This window comes from Glandiceps talaboti, chromosome 7 (assembly GCF_964340395.1).
Source record: "Glandiceps talaboti chromosome 7, keGlaTala1.1, whole genome shotgun sequence".
Classification (NCBI taxonomy): Eukaryota; Metazoa; Hemichordata; class Enteropneusta; family Spengelidae; genus Glandiceps; species Glandiceps talaboti.
In genome coordinates, this window is record NC_135555.1 from 12,872,492 (window position 1) to 12,896,245 (window position 23,754).

Here is a 23,754-nt window from a genome sequence, read left to right on the forward strand (position 1 = left end):
AAATGTAGTAAATGTTGTCATTCCACTGCTTTCACAGAGCAAATTCTACCATTCGGTTTCTGTCATTCCTGTTGTCATTAGTTTTAGGGTCACTCTATTAATTGGAGTCAGACGCTCACAGAGGTTTAATAAAACAGCGCCACCAACGACGAATGTTTTATTCGGAATGAGATGCGAAACATGACATATAATATACATGTAAACTGTAAGAAATCAAGGTAAAAATCACAAATTATCACACTCTTAAGATAATTGGATTACTTTAAACATTTATAAAGTCAACAGATCGCATGCAATAATTGGTATAAACTTGTATAAACCGTACATCTGACATATATCACACGTACCATCGTCCGATAACTTTTCTATATTTATAAATACGTTTTAGACAGAAACCAACCGCACGTTACTACTATAATTTATCAATGATGTAAATAAAACAATAGTTTAATTCCATAAAATTTTGAGATTTATCAAATCGAAGATAAGTCAACATCATTCTTGAGCCCTCAGCGGTAAGAATGGGACAGGGAACAAGTCGAGCGATTGGTCAGTCTCACTCATCCTGAATACACGAATCAAGTAGCTTTGCTATTAGTCTACCGAGTGCAAAAATATCTTTTCCACATTGTAGCTTCCTTTCTCCGTTGTTATCATTTCTTCTTTCAGCGTACTTGGAGTGACTAGCGTCAGACAGAAAGGCTTCAGCTACACTTCCCTGTGATGAGATGATGGGTAAATAACATTTAGTAAATTCAAAATAAACGGTTATAGGCCCTAAGAACTAAAATAAAATGGACCAAAATGCATGATAAAATATGATCTTACATGTAGTTTATTCCCCAGGCGCTTAAAGAGGCCATATGGATGACACATGTGTATTTATATTAGTATGTTTTCCTACTTGAAAAAAAAATAATGTGAAACAGCACCGACCAAATCCATTTTTGTAACTCAATACATTACAACAAGTTAAACTATGTAAAAAGTTTGTTAGTGTACGTACAAATGAAATGAAAAATGAAAATATTTGAAACATTTTAATGTTTTGCAATGTCTTGAGTTACAAACAAGTATTTAGTATACTAGTATTTTGTTTCACATTGTTTTATCAAGTATAAAAACACAGTAGAATTGTTTTGTTAGAATTGTAGAAATCCAAAATAAATACCCATTTTTCATGCATATGACAACTATTTGTCAGCTTGCATATTTTGGGGAGTCGGGTTCTGCATAGTCTTACATCTGAGCTGTTTCTTAATTACACTCGTATACTATGATACAATGAAACACAATCGTAAGTTTATCGTTAAGATTACATGAACAAGTATAGCCTTGGCATTAAGTCTTTTCATGTCTTCAGGAGACATCAAAAGTGATGATATATTTCTATAACAAATCATATTTCCGGTATTAAGAAGTGCCGATGAAGGTAAGTTTGTTAACGTACCCTGTCATCTATGGTTACCAGAATGGTGTCCAGACGTACAAAGCCATGGACAATATCCTTTGTGTGGAGAAAGTCCAGAGCTGTAGCAATACCAGTTGCAATTACGTATACGTCGTTAACCTTCAGAGTTGTCGAGCCAAGGTGGGTGGATAATGGTATGTAATTGAACGTAGGTGGAGGGATGAAATGACTTGAAGGCATGGTTTCAGACACTAATATAACTGTGGATTGAGAACATCAAAGAAACAAATTCAATAACGATATATAGATATAACGTCACATGAAATCCGTCAATACCAAAGGTGCACGCACACGCACGCACACGCACGCGCACGCGCACACGCACACGCACACACACACATACACATATTTACACATACACAAGCACGCACGCACACATACACATACAAATATATATTATGTTCACACACATTATATATATATATATATATATATATATATATATATGTGTGTGTGTGTGTGTGTGTGTGTGTATGTGTATGTATGTGTGTGTGTGTGTGTGTGTGTGTGTGTGTGTGTGTGTGTGTGTGTGTGTGTGTGTGTGTGTGTGTGTGTGTGTGAAGGGAGCTCCCGAGTTTTGATTCTAAGGAGCTGCTTCCATCTTTGTTAATTTAAGTAACACAAATGAGATCATACCAACGGACCTCTACATCTTGTGCTTGGACAGGCAATCAAATGTCGATTTCTTGTACCTTAAAAGTTGCAGTTATAAACATGTTTCACACTTGAAAGTGAGAACACAGGCAGGCCAGTATACGAAATTAAGTAGTCGTGAAATACCATATATATTAAAGAAAGAAACGTTATCTTTTTATAGTTATAAAGATGCTACATATATTATTTGAGGAACGAATAAAAACTTAATAAAGGTCAATAATACTTACCTGTCTGATCTGTGGCTTTGTCAGAAGTATTCTTTTGATCCGTCTGGATAGTCGATTTGGTATTGATAACTGATATCGTGTACAGTATAGGGTTCGCCGCTGAATTGACAGGCAAGATAAAGACCGCTGTCCAAGCATACACATCACCTGGAATTGTGACTGTATTGGTGAGTGCTAACATTCCCATAACTGTAATCGGTACCCAGCAACAAAAATCCGTCAAAACAATCAGCGTCATACGTTTGGCAATGTCAGCTGCTTCATTGCTCTTCTTGGTTGAGCGCATGCCAGAATTCTGCGCACGACGAATGGCGACGTACATAGCCGTATAACAGGCAAAGATTATGAGAAAGGATAGAAAGTTGAGAAAGAGAGAAATGGAGACAGAAAATTCCCATCCGGGCGTTTTCTCATTTGTGAGATGTAATGACAGGCAAACTGGAGAACGGCCATAGAAGCTGTCTCCGAAGTATTCAATGCCACTCAGCGGAAGAAAACTGACCACAGCCACAGTGACCCATCCACAGATGACGGCAGACACAGCATGCCTACGTTTCAAACGGATAAACTTGAGTGGGAATACAATGGCGAAGAATCGATCCAGTGTTATCAACGTTAAAGTGAAAACAGACACCTCACTGGATAACATGGCTAGAAAGCCAGCTAAACTACACAGGATACTTTTTCGCCATACCTCATCAAACCTGACGTAAACACCACGGTAAAACATGTCGGCAGAGGCTATAATCAACATATATAGACCCATAAAGAAGTCGGCTATAGCCAAATTCCAAACTAGCAACGAGGGCACTTTCTTTAGGTCGTTTTCTTTGATTCGCCAGGCAACAACAAAAATGTTGCCGACCAAAGCTAGCAAGCCTAAAATCCAAACAAAAGCTCTCAAAACTTTATTGGCCATAAGGTCTTCACAAGAGGAAAATACATCGACCCCTGGAGTGCAGATTTCTACTGACTGATACTTTGTGACCATACAGCAATATTTGTAGGAATCAGTATACCTGAAAATAAAATGTAAACAAAGGAATTTAGATTCGCTCAAACTGGCATATAAATATTAATGACCATAAGTTGCATTTGAGACGACTTTGGGGGTGTTATTTTCGTTGTACATTAAAAGTTACTTGTGGTATTCAACTTATAAAACATTCCTAACTGTCAATTGTTATTTAGGGAACTCAAACCTGGTATTTAGACCTAATATATAAATGATTCGACTGAAAATTCAGCAACAGTTTTGACAAACATTTATGTGGAAACTCCAGCAGATGCCATTGAAGACATATATTACCATTAACAATATACTAAGTTCATTTTTTTGGCTTTTTAATGTAAATATTTTGTAAACCCCTCTAGTAGAAAGCAATGTCATCTTTCACGTACATTGGACCAGGTGTTAACATCACTCACTAAGCCAGTGAGTGGTGTTGATTCTCAACATAATAATTAACACCTGTGTTCCTAGTTTATGTTAATTACTTCAGTCTGCTGATGAAGTCCTTAGGGAGAGGACGAAAGCTTCAAGAGTTGGTTGTGTTGGAAATTGAAAAGTTCACAAGAAAAGACAGTGTTTGTATAAGTGGCGAAAATTAATATATATTCCCATTCGGCCACTCTGTTTCGACATGCATGCTTACACTTAATTGTCATAGCAGAAGTGAAATTATATCTCCAAAAAGTTATATGAAAGATAAAATAAACAAATGGGGCAATACTCACATATACTGCAACTGAACCATTGGCCGAAACAGTACATCATTGTCTACATCAAATAAGTTACCAACAAGACTCCTGTTGTTAAAGAATAGAATGCGTGAATAATTAATTGATTTAATATGAAAGGCAGTTTACATATTCTTGACAACAAGTTCAACACCAAGATAAAAAAAATCAATCTTTTTGTCATATCTATTTGCGATAAAAAAGTAAATCAACTTTGATCAGTATATCCTATGAAATCAAATACAGTCTCTTATTAAAAGGTAAGTTTCGTAGATTTGACCGATTGTACAGTATTAAATTTAGGCCAAACGATGTACATTCTGACAATCTTGTGTCTTAATTAGTTCGACTGTTGGTCTAAAATGACGTTTACGAAGCTACTTCACAACCAATTCATTCTTAACAGTAAATAGATTATGTGTATTATAAAGGTTGTTTCAACTTACAATAATTGTACACTTCGTAAACCTTGAAAAGCTTCATCTGTGATTTTACTTATTCCGTTCTGAGACAGGTGACTAGGTAGTAACACAAAAAGAAGTTAGAATATATATAATATACAAACTTTAAACAGTTTATTTACAAGGCACATTCTAAGTTAAGATATTGCCTATTGAAAAAAAACACTAATCATAGAAATATAAAAGCTACATCAACAAGCTTTGTAGGATAATATTGCATTACCATAAACTAAATTATATGATATCAGAAGTATACATTAAGATATAGACATGAAGACAGGCAGACAGACAGACAGACAGACAGACAGACAGACAGACAGACAGACAGACAGAGCTATAACGTACGTATAACCTTCCCTTGGGAAACATATAGACATATAGATATTACTTAACTTACAGTTCTTTAAGTTGAACCAAACCAATGAACGTGTAGTCATTCAGATACGTAATGGCATTAGAATTAAGGTTACTGTAAAGAAAGTTTAATTCAAGTTGTAGGTATAAATCAGTTGTGTAATCACACGTACTATATATATATCGAAAACTAGCCATATCTTTCTTTGATTCTGAACGTTATGCTTATGTTATGTTTAGGAAATTCTAGACATTTCGAACAAAGTTATGTTGTCAATGACAAGATTTGACAACTGCTGATGGGTGACAAATGGTACATTGCGATGTCAATGTACAAAAGGATTATTTGTCAATTTCTAAGAGACACTAGCACATAGACTTGGGATTTCAACAGAATATAGTCGTGGCAAAACCGGAGAGAAGGGTAATCGCAAAACACCTTATACTACAACACATTAGATGCTAAATGTAAAGAAGGGTCTAGGTACGCGAGGTTGATATTTGTGATGGTTTTACTTTATACTATTTACAGTCATTCCAAAGACGGTATCTACGTTTCTGATTATGTGATTTGAATCCTGAAAGAATAAAAAGTTAACACTATCACGAATTATAAACAAGGAAACATTTATTGTTCTGACGATGACTTCACATACTTACAGGAGGTAGAGATTAACAAGAGGGTAGAACTTCATAGGTTGAATCTCGGTAATGGAATTATTTGATAGGTCCCTAAAAGGAAAACAAATGCACGGATGTCATAACTCGATTTTGATTTTTGCATTTCACACCACTAACAATACACGCAAAGATAAAACAGATGCTTGAAAATATATTCTTACTCCAATGAACAGTCGTTACCCCAATCAACTATCTTCAATTCATCATGTGGGAAAGGTTGTACAAATTAGATACTTTTCACAAACTAAATATCGAAGTATTTTTTTTGATCGTCAATTTCACTTAAGTAAATATGAACTCTAACTTCGCAACTTAATGCTGCACTACAAGTGCTGTTGAGTCTTCAATATCATACAATAAAAGGGGCATGTGTACATACCCAAATCACGTCTATGTGAATGGCTCAACAGAGTGTTTACTTACAATTCTGCAAGCATCTTAAAGTCATGAAAATCCACATCAGACATCGTTAGATTATTGCCAGTGAACACCCTATGAAAAGAAGAAAAGATAAATCAAATAAATTATAATTATAACAATTTTTATGATACAAACAAATCCCTCATATATAATCCTTTATATTAATATTTAAAACAATAAAACAGATGTATACAAAGAAATTATGACATACAGAAAATACTTATTTACTGCTATAGATATGTATAAAAATTGAAAGTCTACAATAACATGAGTAAAAACTTAAATACAGGTGCATGTATTTATTAAAGAGACAACACATAGAGATCATGCTGAACATTTACATATGTTCAGATTATTCACTTCATAGATGGTGAAATCAGATTAGTACCAACTTACAATTTTCTGGCATCTTTATGTAATCGCTGTGGTAAGGCAGCCATTTGGAGACCGACACACTCAAAAGTTAATCCATGGCAAAGACAACCTGGTGGACACTTGGTATCTGGAGACATAAATAAGTGTTGATGGGAGTTCTGATGGAACATGACTTAGATAGATAGATAGATAGATAGATAGATAGTTAGATAGATAGATAGATAGATAGATAGATAGATAGATAGATAGATAGATAGATAGATAGATAGATAGATAGATAGATAGATAATGTGCGTAATATCTTATACTACACTAGTTTCAAGTTGAACAGCATACCAACTCACCACACAGTAATTCATCATCTCCATATTGACATTGTTTTATGCCATCACAAAGTTCAGATAATGATACACAAGTTTTCGTCGCATGGCACTGGAAATCACCTGGACAGCTATACGACTCTAAGATACAACAGTGTTGATTAATGTCAAAGTGAAACTTGAACGACTATCTACAGATACAGGGAAGTGACCTTTAAATGGTTCGAGAAACAAAAGAAATTCTCTACAGATATATTGATGGTTTAAAAAAGAAATTCAAGTTTAATTTACAACAAACTGTCACCAAAGCTAGACCATTTTCATCTACAGTGTTGTCATTATATTGAACATTTCGTTTCAGTGACTCTTCTGAATTCAGGACTCCAAATATCACTCAACTGCATATGAATCTCACCCACAAAAAATTACATACCACAATGCTGCTCGTCATATCCATCCGGACAGTCCTTAACATTATCACAACGTCTGTGCAATGGTATACAGTAAGAGTTTGGACATTTGAACATGGCTACTGGACAAGTGAAGAGCTCTACACAGGTTTAAAACAAAACGAAAAATAGTCTGTCAAATTAGTTCAAAGATTGTCAAATAAGTTCAAAGATCATAAGAAACCTAAAAACGGGTTTCTTGGATATTAAATAGATGACGTTAAACATGACGCTTAGTCGTTTAAACACAATAAAAAGTTAACATAAAGGACACCTACCGCAGTTTCTTAGATGTGTTACGTCACGGCAACCGACTTCATAGCCATATTTGTCAACATCATATATACACATTAGTTGCCGGTCTATACAATGACCATTGGCACACTCCAACTCGGCAAGCTGACATTGTCCAATACTGTCGATCACATCACAACCAATTTCATCTTCTCTTTCGTTTCCAACACAATCTTTTTCGCCATCGCATTGGGTGCGGCTCGGCAGACAATCGCCATAGTAACACTGGAAACCCCTACAGGAATCTACAGAAACGTGGAAAAATCTTACAGATTTGATAGATTCGAAGTCAGGGAAAACATCCATAAAGTTTCATTGGTTAAAATGTGACTTTGCAGCATATCATTTAAGAGATACGGAAATCAGCAAAACGTGTATGTAAATCATCAAGACATTTATGCAACTCATAAAAATATACACATCAATCTCTACGTAGTATATGAATGTATACACGCTCCTAAAACTTCCGAAATATTGGAAGCGAATTTGCAATTCATTTATTAATTCATAAAAAAAACTCACCACATGATAACTCATCTGAACTATCGAAGCAATCCTCGACTAAATCACACTTCTGCTGGTTGTCTATACACTGGCCGTTGTTGCATGTGAACTCTGTAGCTGTACAGTTTCTGTAGACTGAAATGGATTGAATATATAGTAACAGCAGTAGTTTACACTTATCAGAAAATAATGAAGTTTTAGCCATTTTGTTACTGGAGTACTACAAATTGTACTATTAGTAGAATATGATTCATATTCAACCATCAACTTTCCAGGGCGATGTTGCTACACTAGAGTTGATAGAACAACCTTTGAACAAATGTAGGGAGCCGTTGATTCATTAACCTTTATCAGGTTAACACTTAATTGCAGGACACCACACTATGTCAAAAAAAGAGTAACCGATCGATGACATGAAAATTAGAACATCTGGTGAAATCTTTCTCGACTGCTTTTACCATTTAGCATATCAAATATGAATTGACAGACTGGTAAAAAAACTTCAACCATTGCTTATTGCCAATAGTCACACAAGAAAACAAATTACATCATACCACAGGTCTCTTCATCGCTATTATCACCACATTGGTTAATGAAGTCACAATAGAAGGACATTGATATACATTTTCCATTTGAACATTGGAAAGCATTGACGGGACACGCTGTATTTATATCTGGAATGTAAAAATGAAGAATGCAATGTTTATAGAGAAGAAAATGAACACCGTTCTTAACGAACAAGTTCATATAAATGTCTGGATATCAAGTGAAGAATATGGAATTACATGTGCCCAGTTGAATAAACTTTATTAAACTCACAGCTTTGGAGATAGAACTGTCTTGAGATCGAACTATCTTGAATAGGATCACGTTACTCTGACAAGTGAAATCTTTTGTTTATATGTATAACGTATGCTTCTCAGGCGAACACATGGACATGAGCCTAAATCTCAAATGGCGATAATTCTTATTACCAAATTCTGTGTTCAACATTAATCATTCGAAATGTTGATAGCGGACGATTCACAGGACAGTCCAATTCTCTTTTATTCTCTCTTAAGTGTTGTTGCTGAAAACCCTGATGTCCTATTGTGTTAGCGTAATACCTCAGTAATATTCTGTACAATCAGTGCCATTGTAATAGAACGGTAATTGTTATTTTCATTGTCGCTATAGTAATACTTTGCCAGAAAACTTACCACAGCCCATTTCATCAGAGCCATCGGAACAGTCATCTGTGCCATCACATACATACACGTCATGTATACACACGCCATTACCACACTGATAAGTAGCTGAATCACACGCAACAGGCTTTTCTGAAGAAAACAAAAACGATTGCGTCGCTAAAGGTAGGTATCAGAGCGCATTTAACGTTAAGGTTACGACCACATTCCCAATAGCTAACGAGAACTAGCTAATAGTGAAGGCTAGAGCTTAGGAGATTTTACTTAACGATCTCTACACTGTAACTTTGTATAGCTGAAAAGTTAATAAATTAAAAACCCCTCAGTACAAAATACGCCATGTAATATAATAGGTTGTCTTTCACAAGCCTCTTTATGTATTGAAATGAAAACAAAAATTGAGTTCAAAAACGTTCGACCAGATGCACCTCAGTGGGCTTTTTCAAGAAGTTTGAGTTGAATGGTTTTCTTTTTAACATCTCCATTTTCTGATAGAATCAAAAGAAACTTTAAAAAGTATAGTCTTACTTGAAAAGTAGGACAACATTTTCTTTAAAATTGTGTGTCCACACACAGTGTGTCTGATATGAGGTTTCTAAATTTCACGACGAATCTTAAAAGATTCATTCCTTCCTAAAAAGAAAAAAAACCATACCCAATGCCCGCTTCTTGCATAGTATTGAAGCAACTGACGAATGGCGGCAATTCAGCCAAACCCAGGACCAATCTGATGTATTAAGAACCAGGCATACATCCGGCTTGTTCTGCCAATCAATACTTCCACCAATACTGGAGCTACTTGAGAGGTCCCCCATACCACTCCCTGTGATGTCGTCAACTGAAGCTAGAGTATCATGAGTAGAATTCATTTGCCATTGAACTGCTATGTATTCTTGCAGCAACCAAACATGACTGGAATAATATTTCAATGTGTCAAGTTCTTTTTCTGAAGAGGGATCGGGGAAGGAATTCCCGAGGTTTTCACAAACGGTTTCCGCAGAACTGATGGTGACGGGTTTGAAACAGTTATCTTCGTAGAGTCTCCATGATTGGTCTTCACATTCTAAAAATAACCAAACAACACGCATGCATTTGATTTTTAATTGAATTAGGTACACATTTGTTTCCGTAACTTCCAGCACACTTTGATATGTTTTTTTCTCTCGCAAATTTCTGTAGATTTTTTTTTCAGTTCCCCTCTCCACATCTAAATTGACAGTATTAAATAAAGCAAGCTATAGTTTGCAACTAGTATGTTGATTACTAGATACATAACTATACCATGGATTTGGGCATTTTTAATGGTCGTCTTCACTTTCAATAATGGTGCAGCTACAAAGCTATAAATAATGTATGTACTGCTACGTGCAAACCAAAGTCACTAGGGTTACACATAATTCGTCATCGAGGCGCCTTTCCCTATATATGACTCGATTGCTGTAGAAATGCAAGAGTGACGACACTGAGCTATTATTTTTTTTACCTGTAACACCATCTAAAATAACACTTGATCAAGAAATATTAGTTTTTAAATTCACAGAACTATGATAGTTCGCCTTCGGCTTGGGCATCATCAAAATTTTGTTAAGAGTGCCAACGCTTACGCTGGGACTAAATCGTGATATTGATCTCGCTCGCATGTGTTATAAAATATATACAAGCAAGTTTTATAATTTGGCCGAATAAAACGATAATGTGTTTCCGATAATTCGAGCGACCCTAATTTACGGTGCCAACCTAAACATTTGTTTTGCGTTCTATTCTTTCTTAAAATAGCGAGAAGTTATCCATACTATTGACATGAAAACTGTAATTTTCGGTACAAGACTGTGAGTGAAAATCTATAGCCGTATCAGATACTGTATTCATGGTATGTTGTTGCTCAGGCTGTTTGTCGCTCTCAGAACAAGTCGATGACGAATTTATATCTGGCATACTACCAATTAAATATGTCGGTCTAAGTTTACCATGGATTATGATGAACTACCTTATTAGGATAGAGTTTATTCGGATGAAGATATTTCAGACGGTAGTTCACACGTGAAACAAATTCTACTATATTCTATACGATCCACGAACATTCTTAAGAAATTTCTTGCTGCGACCTGGTATAACAGCTGGATTATGCAAATATACTTTTTTCTCTGACTTCAAATATCGTATCTGTCTTTCATTTCGACCTGTGATTGCTCGATAGTTTGTTTTATTACCATGCCATGACTGTAAACTTTAGACTGTATTTTGAATGTAAACAGTATAGTCTTCAAATACATAACTAAAAATAAAATAAAATTCCAACCTACCTACCCTATTTTTTTGAAGTCATGTAATCTAAAATGTAACAACTTTTTAATTTTTGCCTTAGAAAAACAGACTTACTATATGTCGATATGCCATCGTATATTCTTTGTGGAGATTCTCCGACATACATCGCAGGTTGCTTACATATGAACTGTCTTACTCTGTTTAATGCACACGTGATGTCATGCCAGTGGTTGCTATTATGGACATTTGTCAGTTGAATGGCAGTGCATTGTTCAAAGGTGGAACCATCTGGCTGGTTGAATTCATCTGCTGTTTCTGATATCGCCCTAGAATACAAGAAGAAAATATATATGCCAATGAGAAATACCCAACGATTAACGTCAACTGAAGATACCTTAGATCGCGTATATTTTATAAGCATTTCACATAGGTCTCACCATAAAGTGTAGACAAAGTTATTGAACTAACGTAGCCTAGACAACAACCATAACGTGTTGCTTAGTTGTACCACAAAGTAATGAAAACAGTCTATTTTATGCGCTCAAGACAGCATTATTGACAAATACGTCGACAGTGAACAAGTTAGCGAAAAGTGAACATGGAACTCGCCTCGTCAATTGCTATGTAAAAATAAAAAAAGACATGGCAGGCGATATCTGCACATTTATCGAACCTAGGTCAACTCTTTTTAAAGATGTTTAAAATTCATCACAGCCAGTTAACCTCGTACAATGTATCATTCTAAACCTAATGTAACGTAGTAAAGACACGTAATCGAATAAAGAAGTATCACAAAGTACATGACAGGAACTTGTTTTGTAGATGATATACATAAACATAGACATATATCATAGAGTCATATATGCTAAGGGAAATATGTAAACATATAAATACCAGTCAGAGTAACTCATTGGGTTGCTATCAGTCCAACGATAATCGCCTTCTTTGTCTTGGTCCGTCAAACCTTTGGATAAAACAATATTTTTGCTTTTCATCGAGTGAAATTACCATTCAGATCATTCATCGATCATATCCCGTTTTATATTCATTCATTCATTCATCCATCCATCCGTCCATCCATCCGTCCATCCATCCATCCATCCATCCATCCATTCATTCATTCATTCATTCATTCATTTCATTCAAAGCACCCCTCTGTCGTATGTATGTATGCATGCATGCATGCATGCATGCATGCATGCATGCATGCATGCATGTATGTATGTATGTATGTATGTATGTATGTATGTATGTATGTATGTACACACACATGCATACATACATACATACATATCAATTCTCCAACATATGAAAATATTAACCTGACCAATAACAAATGTCATACCTATGTACGTGACCGTTTCGCCATACCACCATAGTCTGGCCAGGGCAAAGGTCACGAAGATTGACTCCTCCTTGTTTAGAATACTAATCAAATGGGAATTCTCATCAACACAATGCTTTTCAGCTTCGCTCCATTTCAACCCGTTTTTCTGTCTATAAAACTTGTAACAGTTATTACCATAGCGTTGCCATTCAGTTTTCTGACACCTGTAGTCTGGATAAAAAACAAACAAACAAATAATATTGGGTTCATTCCATCTATTTACTTTATTCATACTTTTACATAGATTTAGGTTACTCACGTCTTATAGAGCTGAATTCATATATTCAAATGTCACGTAAAAAGATAATCGCTTGGAGTGAGCTAAAATAACCAACATCACATCGAAAATGTTACCAACTTTTGTTCCATGTTTCTTATACTCTGATTCATGAAATGTTGCACAGTATTGAATAACAATTTAAGACGCACCACTATTGAAACTCATGATCTTGACCCAGGTTAGCTGTGGGAAAGATAGTAAAGCTTTGGAAGTGGGCAAATGGACAGACAGGCAGACAGACAGACAGACAGACAGACAGAACATACATACATACATACATACATACATACATACATACATACATACATACATACATACATACAGACAGACAGACAGACAGACAGACAGACAGACAGACAGACAGACAGACAGACAGACAGACAGACAGACAGACAGACAGACAAAGTGTCTGTTTGTCGGATAGATCACTATATAAATTGGGATTATAAGATAAATGTTTCGCTTACTAGGATCATACGTCTGGTTCAACTGAATTGTCATCTCATATGGGACGGCAAAATACTGTGCCAGAAAGCCGACACCATCACCAATGTTTCGTCCGCGAAATTCAATATGTACTTTTGAGCTTCCTGAAATAATATTTCCGGGACTTTTGTCTCGACAGAATGTGCCGTACAGAAACGCTTCGACAGGAGTCTCAGAATTGTACACTTTCACATAGTTGTTGATACAACCAGGATCTAATGCATTTCCCACGTTGAAGTCCATGAACACAAGATTGATCACCTTATCCTCGGCAACAAGAATGGTCCACCTACCAACAGAATCCGATGGGTTGGGGTGTGGGTAACCGATTGATTGGAAATATCCACATTCTGTAAGACACTCGTAATTAGCTTCCTGTTCAGTAAATCCAACGCCGTATCCTGGACATTCTGTTGTATAAATTACGTAAAGAGAGCTTACATTTTGAATTTTAATTTTTACAATTTGTGTAGAGTAGACAACATGTATCGAGTAAAAGAACATGAACCTAGATTTACATGTACATACAGTGCAAAGTGAAATGTGTTAATATGTTTTGTTCTTCGAAAATGTTAAGGTAATATAATGTGTATATGGTATTTATTTGATATTTTATCAAATTTCACAATTTACATCTTTTAAAGCGCAATTTTTAAACGATTTAGTGAAGGCAAACTTGCATCTATGGTCCACGAAAAAATGTGTTATATGATAAATTATGGTTTTCGGGCAAAACCCGCAATATTTTTATCAAATAATTATTTGAAAAATGCTTGGCAGTTGAACGGACGTAATACGCCGTATTCCGGTTATCGAAGAAGCCCCGAAAAGATAAAAGATATGATTGTTTGGTCACTAGGGGCGCTGTTTTAGAACCGGAAGTGAGGGCCAGAATTGTAGAGCATTGTTGCAAAGCATAGAGTCTATAGGCATCGTAACCACTGACTAAAGATTTTCTGTCATTCCCCGTAACTTTACGCTATAATATTGCATTATCGCCCATCAAATAACGAAATAGCAAATTAACCTCTTGTTCTCCTAATATTTCGCGTAAGTTTGGCTCTGCAATTCGACCGTGAGGAAAACCCAAAAGTAGCAACATTTTGAAACGGGTAGTACACTGACATCTCACTCACGTTTTCAGTGTGACCTCGTCCATTTGCGTTACCGTTGGAGAAATTGTAGCGATTGCTTCCAGTCAAACATCGGAACGGAAAAAGGTACAAAAACAGAGGAAAGAACCCTCAAAATCACAATATACGCTACAGTTATTGCAGCTTGTATAAAACCAATCTGATTAAAATCCTATGTAGATGTCGGCTAATCGTTCATTGCTATTTTACTTTCGTTATTGTGCCTGAATTGACCTTCGTGGTACATGTTTGATCGCCTCCTCTACCGATCAGGACAAAAACGTAAACATGTACCAAGAAGGTCAATTCAGGCAAAATAACGAAGGTAAAATAGCAATGAACGATCAGCCAACATCTACATAGGATTTTAATCAGATTGGTTTTATACAAGCTGCAATAACTGTAGCTGTTGCTGGAAGCTGTTGTCAGATTTGTAATTTTCTAATCGTTCTTTTGTCAAGCAACAGACACCAGTAAGGTAAAGAAATATGTTTATCATGTATACATCGGGTATATTTCGAAGGTCCTCCGTCCAACTTTCAATGTTTCCGCTGTCGATTAGTTCTATATTTTGATGCTTGACATCCACTATTCGTCTCCTCTTCCGTTCTCTCAGAAAATTATCATTTTCTAGTGTTTCAAGACCAAGGTTGACAGCATTTCTGGCGATATCTAGTAGATTTAGAAGTAGTAATTTTCCACTCTTTTATGAATGCACGGAGTTCTTTTACGCCCATTTTGTTGACAGCTTCATACATCGCCATACTATTAGATGCCATGACGAAAATTCTGGCCCTCACTTTGTCAGATATGGTGCGCCCTCTCGCGATACTTTCCTGCGAAACAACCGGAAGTTCGATAACCGGAATACGCCGTATTAGGTGGTTATTACTATTGGTGAGTAGTGAAACTTCCAACATTTGCACCCAAATAAGGGAACTGCTATTGAAGACTATATACAGAGATAAAGAATACTTTTCAAATAGAAATGAGTATGATGAAGTAAAACTGATAAAACTGACCTGCACTGTAATAATTAGCCACGAAACCTCTACCAATGGTTGCATCATCTGACGAGAATTCAATCGTCACCTTGTTACTTACTGACGAAATCAGAGGAACTTCTGATCCACAGAATGTATTCATAAGATCCTGTTCATTAGATGTTGGAGCGTTATACAAGGCAACATAACTCAGACACTGTAAACCGCTAATGGTAGCCATCCTCGGAATGTCAAATGTATCAAATGATAGGTGAATGAAATTCCCAGTGGTGACTATAATGGTCCAAGTACACAGGATGTTTGGATAAAAATATGTTGCTCCTGTCGCAAAATTTGTAGTGTGGAAAGAACCTTCGTCGTCTGTTAATTGACTTGGTGATCCACACCCCGAACACTTATCGGAATTACAGTCTGTACACAGATAGAAAAGTAGAAATTACAATACAGTCTCCATAATTTCATTATAACATTTGTAGGAATATAATACTTTGCGCACCAAAGCACCTTTCGCAATAATTATTTTAATTTTGTCGTATTTTTTCATTATCATCAAACCTCAAAGGTACAAGAATGGTGTTCCCTTCACAAAATAATGACTAAAAGTGTATCACAGATTTGCAACCAATCACAGGAATCCAATTACACATGATCAGAGCGCTAAATCACATCGAAATAATCTAGAATTTTCAACAGCCTAGAATTTTCAATAGCGGGGTACATTTTACAATTAAAAGAATATATTATCTAACATAATCAAATAGTACTCGCATAGCGCATTGGACTTACATTTCTCCAATGTTACAGTTATAGGAAGTCTATATGATCCTTTGATCGCTTCCATTGGTATCACTCTTTCCTTCTGAAATCCATCGATCGTAAGAATATTATCACTAGAACACTGTTCACAGTCAGCGCAGCCTCTCTCCTTTTGGATAAAACACTTACCAGGACAATATAGGCCTACAAACAAGATAAGCAATTTGCCAAATATACCATTTTTATCATCAAAATATTTATCATCAGATACAAAAGCGAATAATTCTTTATATTATACTAAACAAAAGAATGTGATTAGATGACCACCTTGTAACTATTCTCTAAATGTATATTCAGTCACTGCTAATGGCATACTAGATCTAATAATAAGATATGTACCTGCTATACTATCTAAGTAACTATCTAAACCTCGTAAACTCGTAGCGGTTTACGAACTTTATAAACGTAAAGTAACTTTATGTGTTTACCAAACGTACCAATAAAATCACCAGGTTGAAAAGACAGTCTTTCTTTGACCGGTACTTCAATGACTGATCCATTCATACCATTGGTCATTGATAAATCATTTTGTCCAATGAGAACAAAGCGCTTTCCTTGTTTCCGTCGGTAAATACCCGGATGTAGTATTGTAGTGTTGTCGATGAAGGGAAGGTGAAAGTGCCACCGTTTGATTTTACCAAGGCATGGTAATTTCAGTACTCTGTCGATGTAAGTGACTGGTCCGTTTTCTTCTGTGATATCGGTTAGCCCATTATCGTCGTGACCTATCGAGAATGGACACTGCAGTATATCTACATTGGAAAAAAAATCACATTTAAAAGTCTCAATGCTATCATGGCAAAGTTAGTTTTTTTAGTGATAAATGCAGTGTGTGTGTGTGTGTGTGTGTGTGTGTGCATGTGTATGTGCATGCGTGCATGCGTACGTATGTGTGCGCGAGCAATGTTTGTTTTTCTTGCGTGCACCAGGTCAATATACAATAACTTAATATCACTTTCAAGGATATTATAATTATTTCTATGTTGCCAAATGTAAAACTAAACCTAACCATACAGTTAAAATAAATACTTTATTACTTACCCGTAGGTATGAAAACAATCTGGAACGTATTTCGAAGATAAACTTCATGTTTAGTAACCTCAACCAAAATTTGATTGTGTCCGCTATATACTACCTGTACACATAGAAGGAAAAATCATATTTGTTTAAGAAAGGGGATTATAGAAACAACATGAATGTATCTAAACAATTACAATATTTATTAATCGTAATAATAGCATTTTTAAAGCACAAGTACACGTGGTTATATATAGTGTAAGATTATGCCAAGATTAAGCCATGATATGTAACAAACGTTATCCAAAATCCAAATCACACGTTCCCGTTACAACTATTGCACCTTTAAGGTTCTCTTATATACATTTCAGTGTATGAATGGTAAACTTACACAAAGATAAACATATTATGTGAGTTCAATACCTTACTAGGTTTAGAGTCGTCACCACATATAAAAGCAAGCCTGTCTCTCTCAACATCATCTTTATCATAAATTGCCAAGCTGTCAACAACACAATAACGCTGAGGGCAGTCTCCAACCATGTTAGAATATTCCACAACAACTATAATGGTTTTACCTGAGTATTTATATCAAAGTGATAAATTTTAAAGTAAGTATTATTTATTGTTCGTATTTGTATTATCAATTCATCTTCAAAGAGAGCGAGATAAAAGTGATCTATCTCGAACTTGATAAAGAGGAAGCAAGATAACAGACTGAAGTAAAGATAGAACAAACACCAACAGTTATTTTTTTAAAACTTCCTGCTGTGCATATAGTGTTGTCTCGAAAAATTCTACGAGTGAAATATTCATTTAAAATGACAAGAAAATCAAAGCACTCTATCAAACAAACTACGATATGAACGCTATCTTTTGTAAGTCACGTATCAGTCAATTTGAAAAATAGCGTATCATATTCTTGAAGACGATTGTGCTGTGGTGGTTCTGATAATTTATAATAATATTATCTTTACTGTTTTACCTTTAGGCACGAGTACCGTCCATTGACAATTCAAATTCTCCGAGGGTTTGTAACTTATCATCGCAATATCTACGGCCTCTAGGTAAATGACGTCATTGGAGCCACAGTATGAGCTGTAAACTACAAAATATGGACAAAATAATGGTTTAATGATATTAAGTACATAGTTGTGGAAATCACAATATCTTATAACCTATACTATAGACTTGTAGTTGATTTGGGCTATTACCTGCAGTTTAGATCATTTCTACTTACCAAAACAAGAACTGTTTTTGGACTCGTATTCGACCCCACAGCCGCAGTTGGATGATAAAGCATTTTTAACACAGACTTGATTGCAAACTTGATAATCACCTCTGGTGGTTGATAGACAGTCTTCGATGCCTATAGGAAATGATCGAAGTGGAAGGAAATGCCATTGTCAGTTTTTCAGACATAATCGTGTTATGAGTTAAAGGGTTAAGGATCATAGTCTGGTGTACAACTCAAAGACATTACACGTGTATTTTGGGGGTGTTGTTATATTAGTACGTTTAATTGTGTCTTACTTGTGATTACACAGAAACGTGGATTGAAAATTGTGTACACAATGCGATCTGCGTTGTCACCTAGGAATCGCCTCTGAGGTGACCACGCAATGTTTACAGACAACGGCATTCTATTTTGTGTGTACTTTTAGGCTTATAACTTTTATGTCGAATAATGTTCGTACTCACTTGAGCAATTTGTATCAATAGAAGTTTTAAGGTCATATGTCCTTTCACAATTACAGATTAAATGTCCCAATCTATTGCTACATATATAGTCACAGCCAGTATGGATGGCGGGAACAGTGCAGTCAACATCATCTAGAACAAAAAAGTACATGACATACAGAGAAACACGACCCTTTTAATGAAACATCTGTTTTTCATCTAAACAATATTAGTATTATGTTTTGCTCCCGTAAGTGGTGCTATTTGAATACCAACATCGGTATGCTAGCATGCTATTCATTATGTACATTATGGTGATTTATCATCACTAAAAGAAATTAGCTCTAATGATTACCATGAATAAGGTGTGCTGAATTCCTTTACATTTGAGCAAGGGTTTGTTGAGATACTGACACAAAGAAAGATCGACACAGATAGACAGACAAACAAACAAACAAACAAACAAACAGACAGACAGACAGACAGACAGACAGACAGACAGACAGACAGACAGACAGACAGACACGCACACAGCTATCTCAACAAGTATGACATTTATAATGTTATAATGTTCATAATGCTTTTAGTTACAAAAGTAAAAAGGTCAGAGGTATCTCACCTGTCACCTGACATATATACATCATTTGCGTACTGCAGAATTCATCATCCCAATCATAATACGAACTTCCTCCCCTGAGAGAAAGAAAGAGAGAAAGTGAGAGGGGGAGAGAGAGAGAGAGAGAGAGAGAGAGAGAGAGAGAGAGAGAGAGAGAGAGAGAGAGAGAGAGAGAGAGAGAGAGAGAGAGAAGTTCAACATCATTACATCATTAAAATAAAATATTAACGTGATCTGGAAAAGGTCACATGAGGTCATGGATGAAAACATCTGTATTATGTATGAAATGTTGGTCTCACCAAAGCTGTAAACATGGTCCGTTGTCACTTGGTTCACCGCCGACGTAAGATTCGTAACGCATCACATGACCATCGCTAGTTTCCACGTGATCGCCATTGACGTCTCTCCCGTCAAACCAAAAGCTATGCCCTTCGAGAAAAGCCGAAGCAATGAATATAGCCAGTTCTCGGTGTAGGTCTTGGTCAGTGATCTTCACCAACCTCATACCAAAACTTTCGCAAGACAGTATTGCATCATAGTGGTTCTTTTTTGTTTCAAAGGTAGCAAACTTTGCAGCTCCTGAAATGACGCAAGGTAAATGCAATAGGGCTAAATTATTGCACTTTTTAAATGGAAAATCGAGTTTTAACATTGTGTTCGCATCGGAAATAAAATGTTTTCACTTTTGCTATTACATGTACTTTATTTTAAAAATATCAAACCCATTCTCATTTGAAACCAAGAAAAAAATCGAGGGTAACCGTACACATTTTTTAAATAGGGGTCAAAATATTATCAGAATTAAGAATTAAGGAACTGCAGTTTCCAATATGGACTCCCAATACAGTGTTACCCTATTGGAAAATAAAACATTTTCGTTCTTTTATTATTCCAAAACCAACAACATGCTTTCATATAATAGCGTTTGGAGATATTATAAGAACAGTTATTTTTAGGGAATCTGTCCACAAGGCGCATTTTACCTGAAATTTCTTTTGTAACATTTGATTCACTTTACACAATACCACGAAATGTTGCCTAACTTATTTTGCGTGATAGCATCCATAGAAAACAATCGGAAAAAGCCACTACCACCATAAAAACAACCAGAACCTCTCCATGCAATCTAAATAGGAAGACGACGCGGAGAAAGTAATATATCTATGGAACAACGTAAGTAATATATCTATGGAACAAGTCCCTCATCAAAAATAATGACACGGAGAAAGTAATGTAGGCGTATATAGTACAACCTTAGTCCATCATTTAAAATTTCTAAATACTATTCTCCAGTGTTCTGAGACACAATACCCTGACGATGACAACACACAAATGCCGCCATGTCACAAGTTGCAGAGAACTATCACTTTGCGTAAAGTGATATAGTAACAATTTAATAGCACACCCATTAATTAAAACAACAACATAGAACCCTTTGGTTTATACTCACGAAGACAAGTTCGACCATCGTTATGTAATCGATATCCGCCATGACAGTCACAAAAGTAAGAACCTGGAGTATTGATACATTTGTGATGGCATGTAGAGTTCTTTGTACGATGCAAACATTCATTAATATCTGACGAAGAAAAACATTTGTGAAGAGTAACGTTTTCGAGGTAAGTTCCAAGTTTCGGCTCAAGAGTCCCTCTACTACAGGGAATGTGCTCGACTGAACCACTGATACCATTTAGGTAATGCGAAATGTTGCCTAAATCTTGGGTCTGTTTGCCATGGAATTTCAGAGGTTATAAGTTTTAGTTAGTTTACAGCTCGAATTACAGTCTTAGATAAAACAGCTCGAATAATATAGTCTTAGATAAAACGGTAAATTTGAAAGAAAAATATTCATTGTGTCTAGCGAACTTTTTCAAGAAAAGGTAGTACCTATTTAGATCACGGATATGGAAATTAGAAGCAGATATATCTTATTGTTACCAGAATGAATTACATACCTGTACATGTCATATTGTCATTCATTTCATAGCCAACACAACATTCACAGCAACTAACATTTAACATTGGGTTGCCTAAAGACAAAGTTCCAACAGAACAGTTGCTGACATCTGAAAAAGAAACATTCAAATCAAAATATGTTAGAAATGAGAAAAGAAAAGTGACACGTGTAGGAATTTAACCCACGTCCCCTAAACACTGCTCAGAGTGCTTTAACCAGCTAGCTGAGCTAACGTGCCAGCAGGTAGATACCGTGATACCGCGTTGACGTTGGCGTTGATCCCTTTATAGATTCACAGGTCCCTCAGCCTAAAGGGTGGCCAACTTAGGAATCGGTTATTATAAAGAAATGAGGACCACAAAATGATGCAAAGGCTTGTTAAATATTTTTTTGGGGGGGATTTGCTATAATTTCAAATCAGTTATACTGTACACAATATTCGGCGCCATCTCCTTCTCTGTCGAAGGTAATCCATTTTGGGCACAATGTGATACGATTTCATTAGAGAAGCTGAGGAAGCGAAGTACAATGATGGTAAAATCTAGTAACGAGATGATTCCACGAATTGTGTCATTGTTTATAAACAAACAGTAAACAGTACGATTGGTTACATATATGTCATGGTGTGTTTGCTACACATTGAGGATCAATAAATATGTACAAAGACACAATTTTTTTTTCAAACGAACAAACGAACGAACAAACGAAGAACGAATGAATGGTCAGTCAAATGTCTGATTCGACTGATTAATTTGAATATAAATCTACGGCAACAAAACTACGCCTTGGAGATGTAATTATTGCTTACTTTACCTTGTCCGAAAACCTCCACTTCACAAAGCGTCAGAAATTCAGATCTGTCAGTTATTTGAACACTAACATATCTTCCAATCTGTCTCAATTCACAGTTCACCACTTGTGTATATCTATTGATGGGACCAATAGGTTTTCCACATCGAGTATTTTGACCAATTTTAACATGATTCCCTACGCGTACCTCTGCGCCAGTGAGACGATCACCTGAATGAATAGATGAAGAAAGGATTTTGTAGAAAGAACCAAATATCCCAACTTTAAAAAGTGAACGACGACAAGACTGATTTCATCTGATCGACGAGCTGCCCTTTTTTATTCTGAGGGCGCCCTGAAAATTAAATTTTACCAACCCTACATCATGCGATCTCTCTAAAAAAAATATAATAGAGTTACAAAATTTGGCAAACGTGTTGTTTCAAGGAGTTGTGTTTTTACCAATTTACTTCCTATGTTACTAGGTTAGACAACGCCTTTTGTACATTCGGCTGCGGCATTACGGAAAATACATAAGTTGGGAGCTTGAAATATTAGAGCAATCATCTCAGCATTGTCTCAGAAAGGATGCAAGAGGCGTGGAACGTCTGTTTACTTACGACAGCAGTCCTCTCTATTTGTGATGTGGACACTGTAAATCTGATACTGTCCATCCAAGTCTACCACCCACCATGGTTCAAATTCCATACGTGTGTGTGTGCAACTTAATCCATGATAGTACCATCCCATCTTGGTTCCATCAACTGCCCGTTCTGGATAGCCTATGTCATCATTAGTGCTAACTTGATATACTATCTTGCCAAGTGCTATGTTGTTGGGAGTGTCTGCAATGATCACGAACAATGTGGTAGAGTAAGTGTTATAGGTGTGACGATACGAGTGATACCCTGAAAATTGACTGACTGGTGTCACTTTCCACTTCCTACCTTGTTCTAACAGTATCTCAGTATTATATATTCATCACAGTTTCGATATATATAAACACAAAACAAAACGCAAGACAAAATATATTAAAGAAAACACCGACCTATGTACCCTTGTATTTGGTAGATAATAGCGATACTTATTTTTAGTGAAGTCACTGTGGTTGGAACTTTTACGATAATCATGTGAGTATGGCGGAGTTTCCACCATCAGTTTCCTCAATATCTTTTCACCATCTA

At 36.0% G+C, this 23,754-nt stretch overlaps 1 protein-coding gene across 1 annotated transcript; it reads right to left on the reverse strand.

Annotated features, from left to right (window-relative positions):
• Positions 1-517: 517 nt before the first annotated feature.
• LOC144437958 (uncharacterized) lies at positions 518-19,170 on the reverse strand. The gene is made up of 27 exons (XM_078126992.1): positions 19,062-19,170; positions 18,514-18,633; positions 17,952-18,106; positions 17,553-17,646; positions 16,949-17,263; positions 16,482-16,655; positions 15,714-16,106; positions 13,540-13,968; positions 12,751-12,963; positions 12,300-12,369; positions 11,520-11,731; positions 9,919-10,203; positions 9,153-9,272; positions 8,508-8,627; positions 7,972-8,088; positions 7,434-7,694; positions 7,140-7,256; positions 6,731-6,847; positions 6,408-6,513; positions 6,015-6,083; positions 5,571-5,642; positions 4,954-5,025; positions 4,542-4,613; positions 4,093-4,164; positions 2,356-3,374; positions 1,451-1,671; positions 518-718 (listed from the first exon to the last, which is right to left on the reverse strand). The coding sequence occupies exons 1-27, from the start codon at positions 19,168-19,170 to the stop codon at positions 557-559; spliced, it is 5,286 nt and encodes a 1,761-aa protein (XP_077983118.1). The 3' UTR covers positions 518-556.
• Between the last annotated feature and the right edge of the window lie 4,584 nt (positions 19,171-23,754).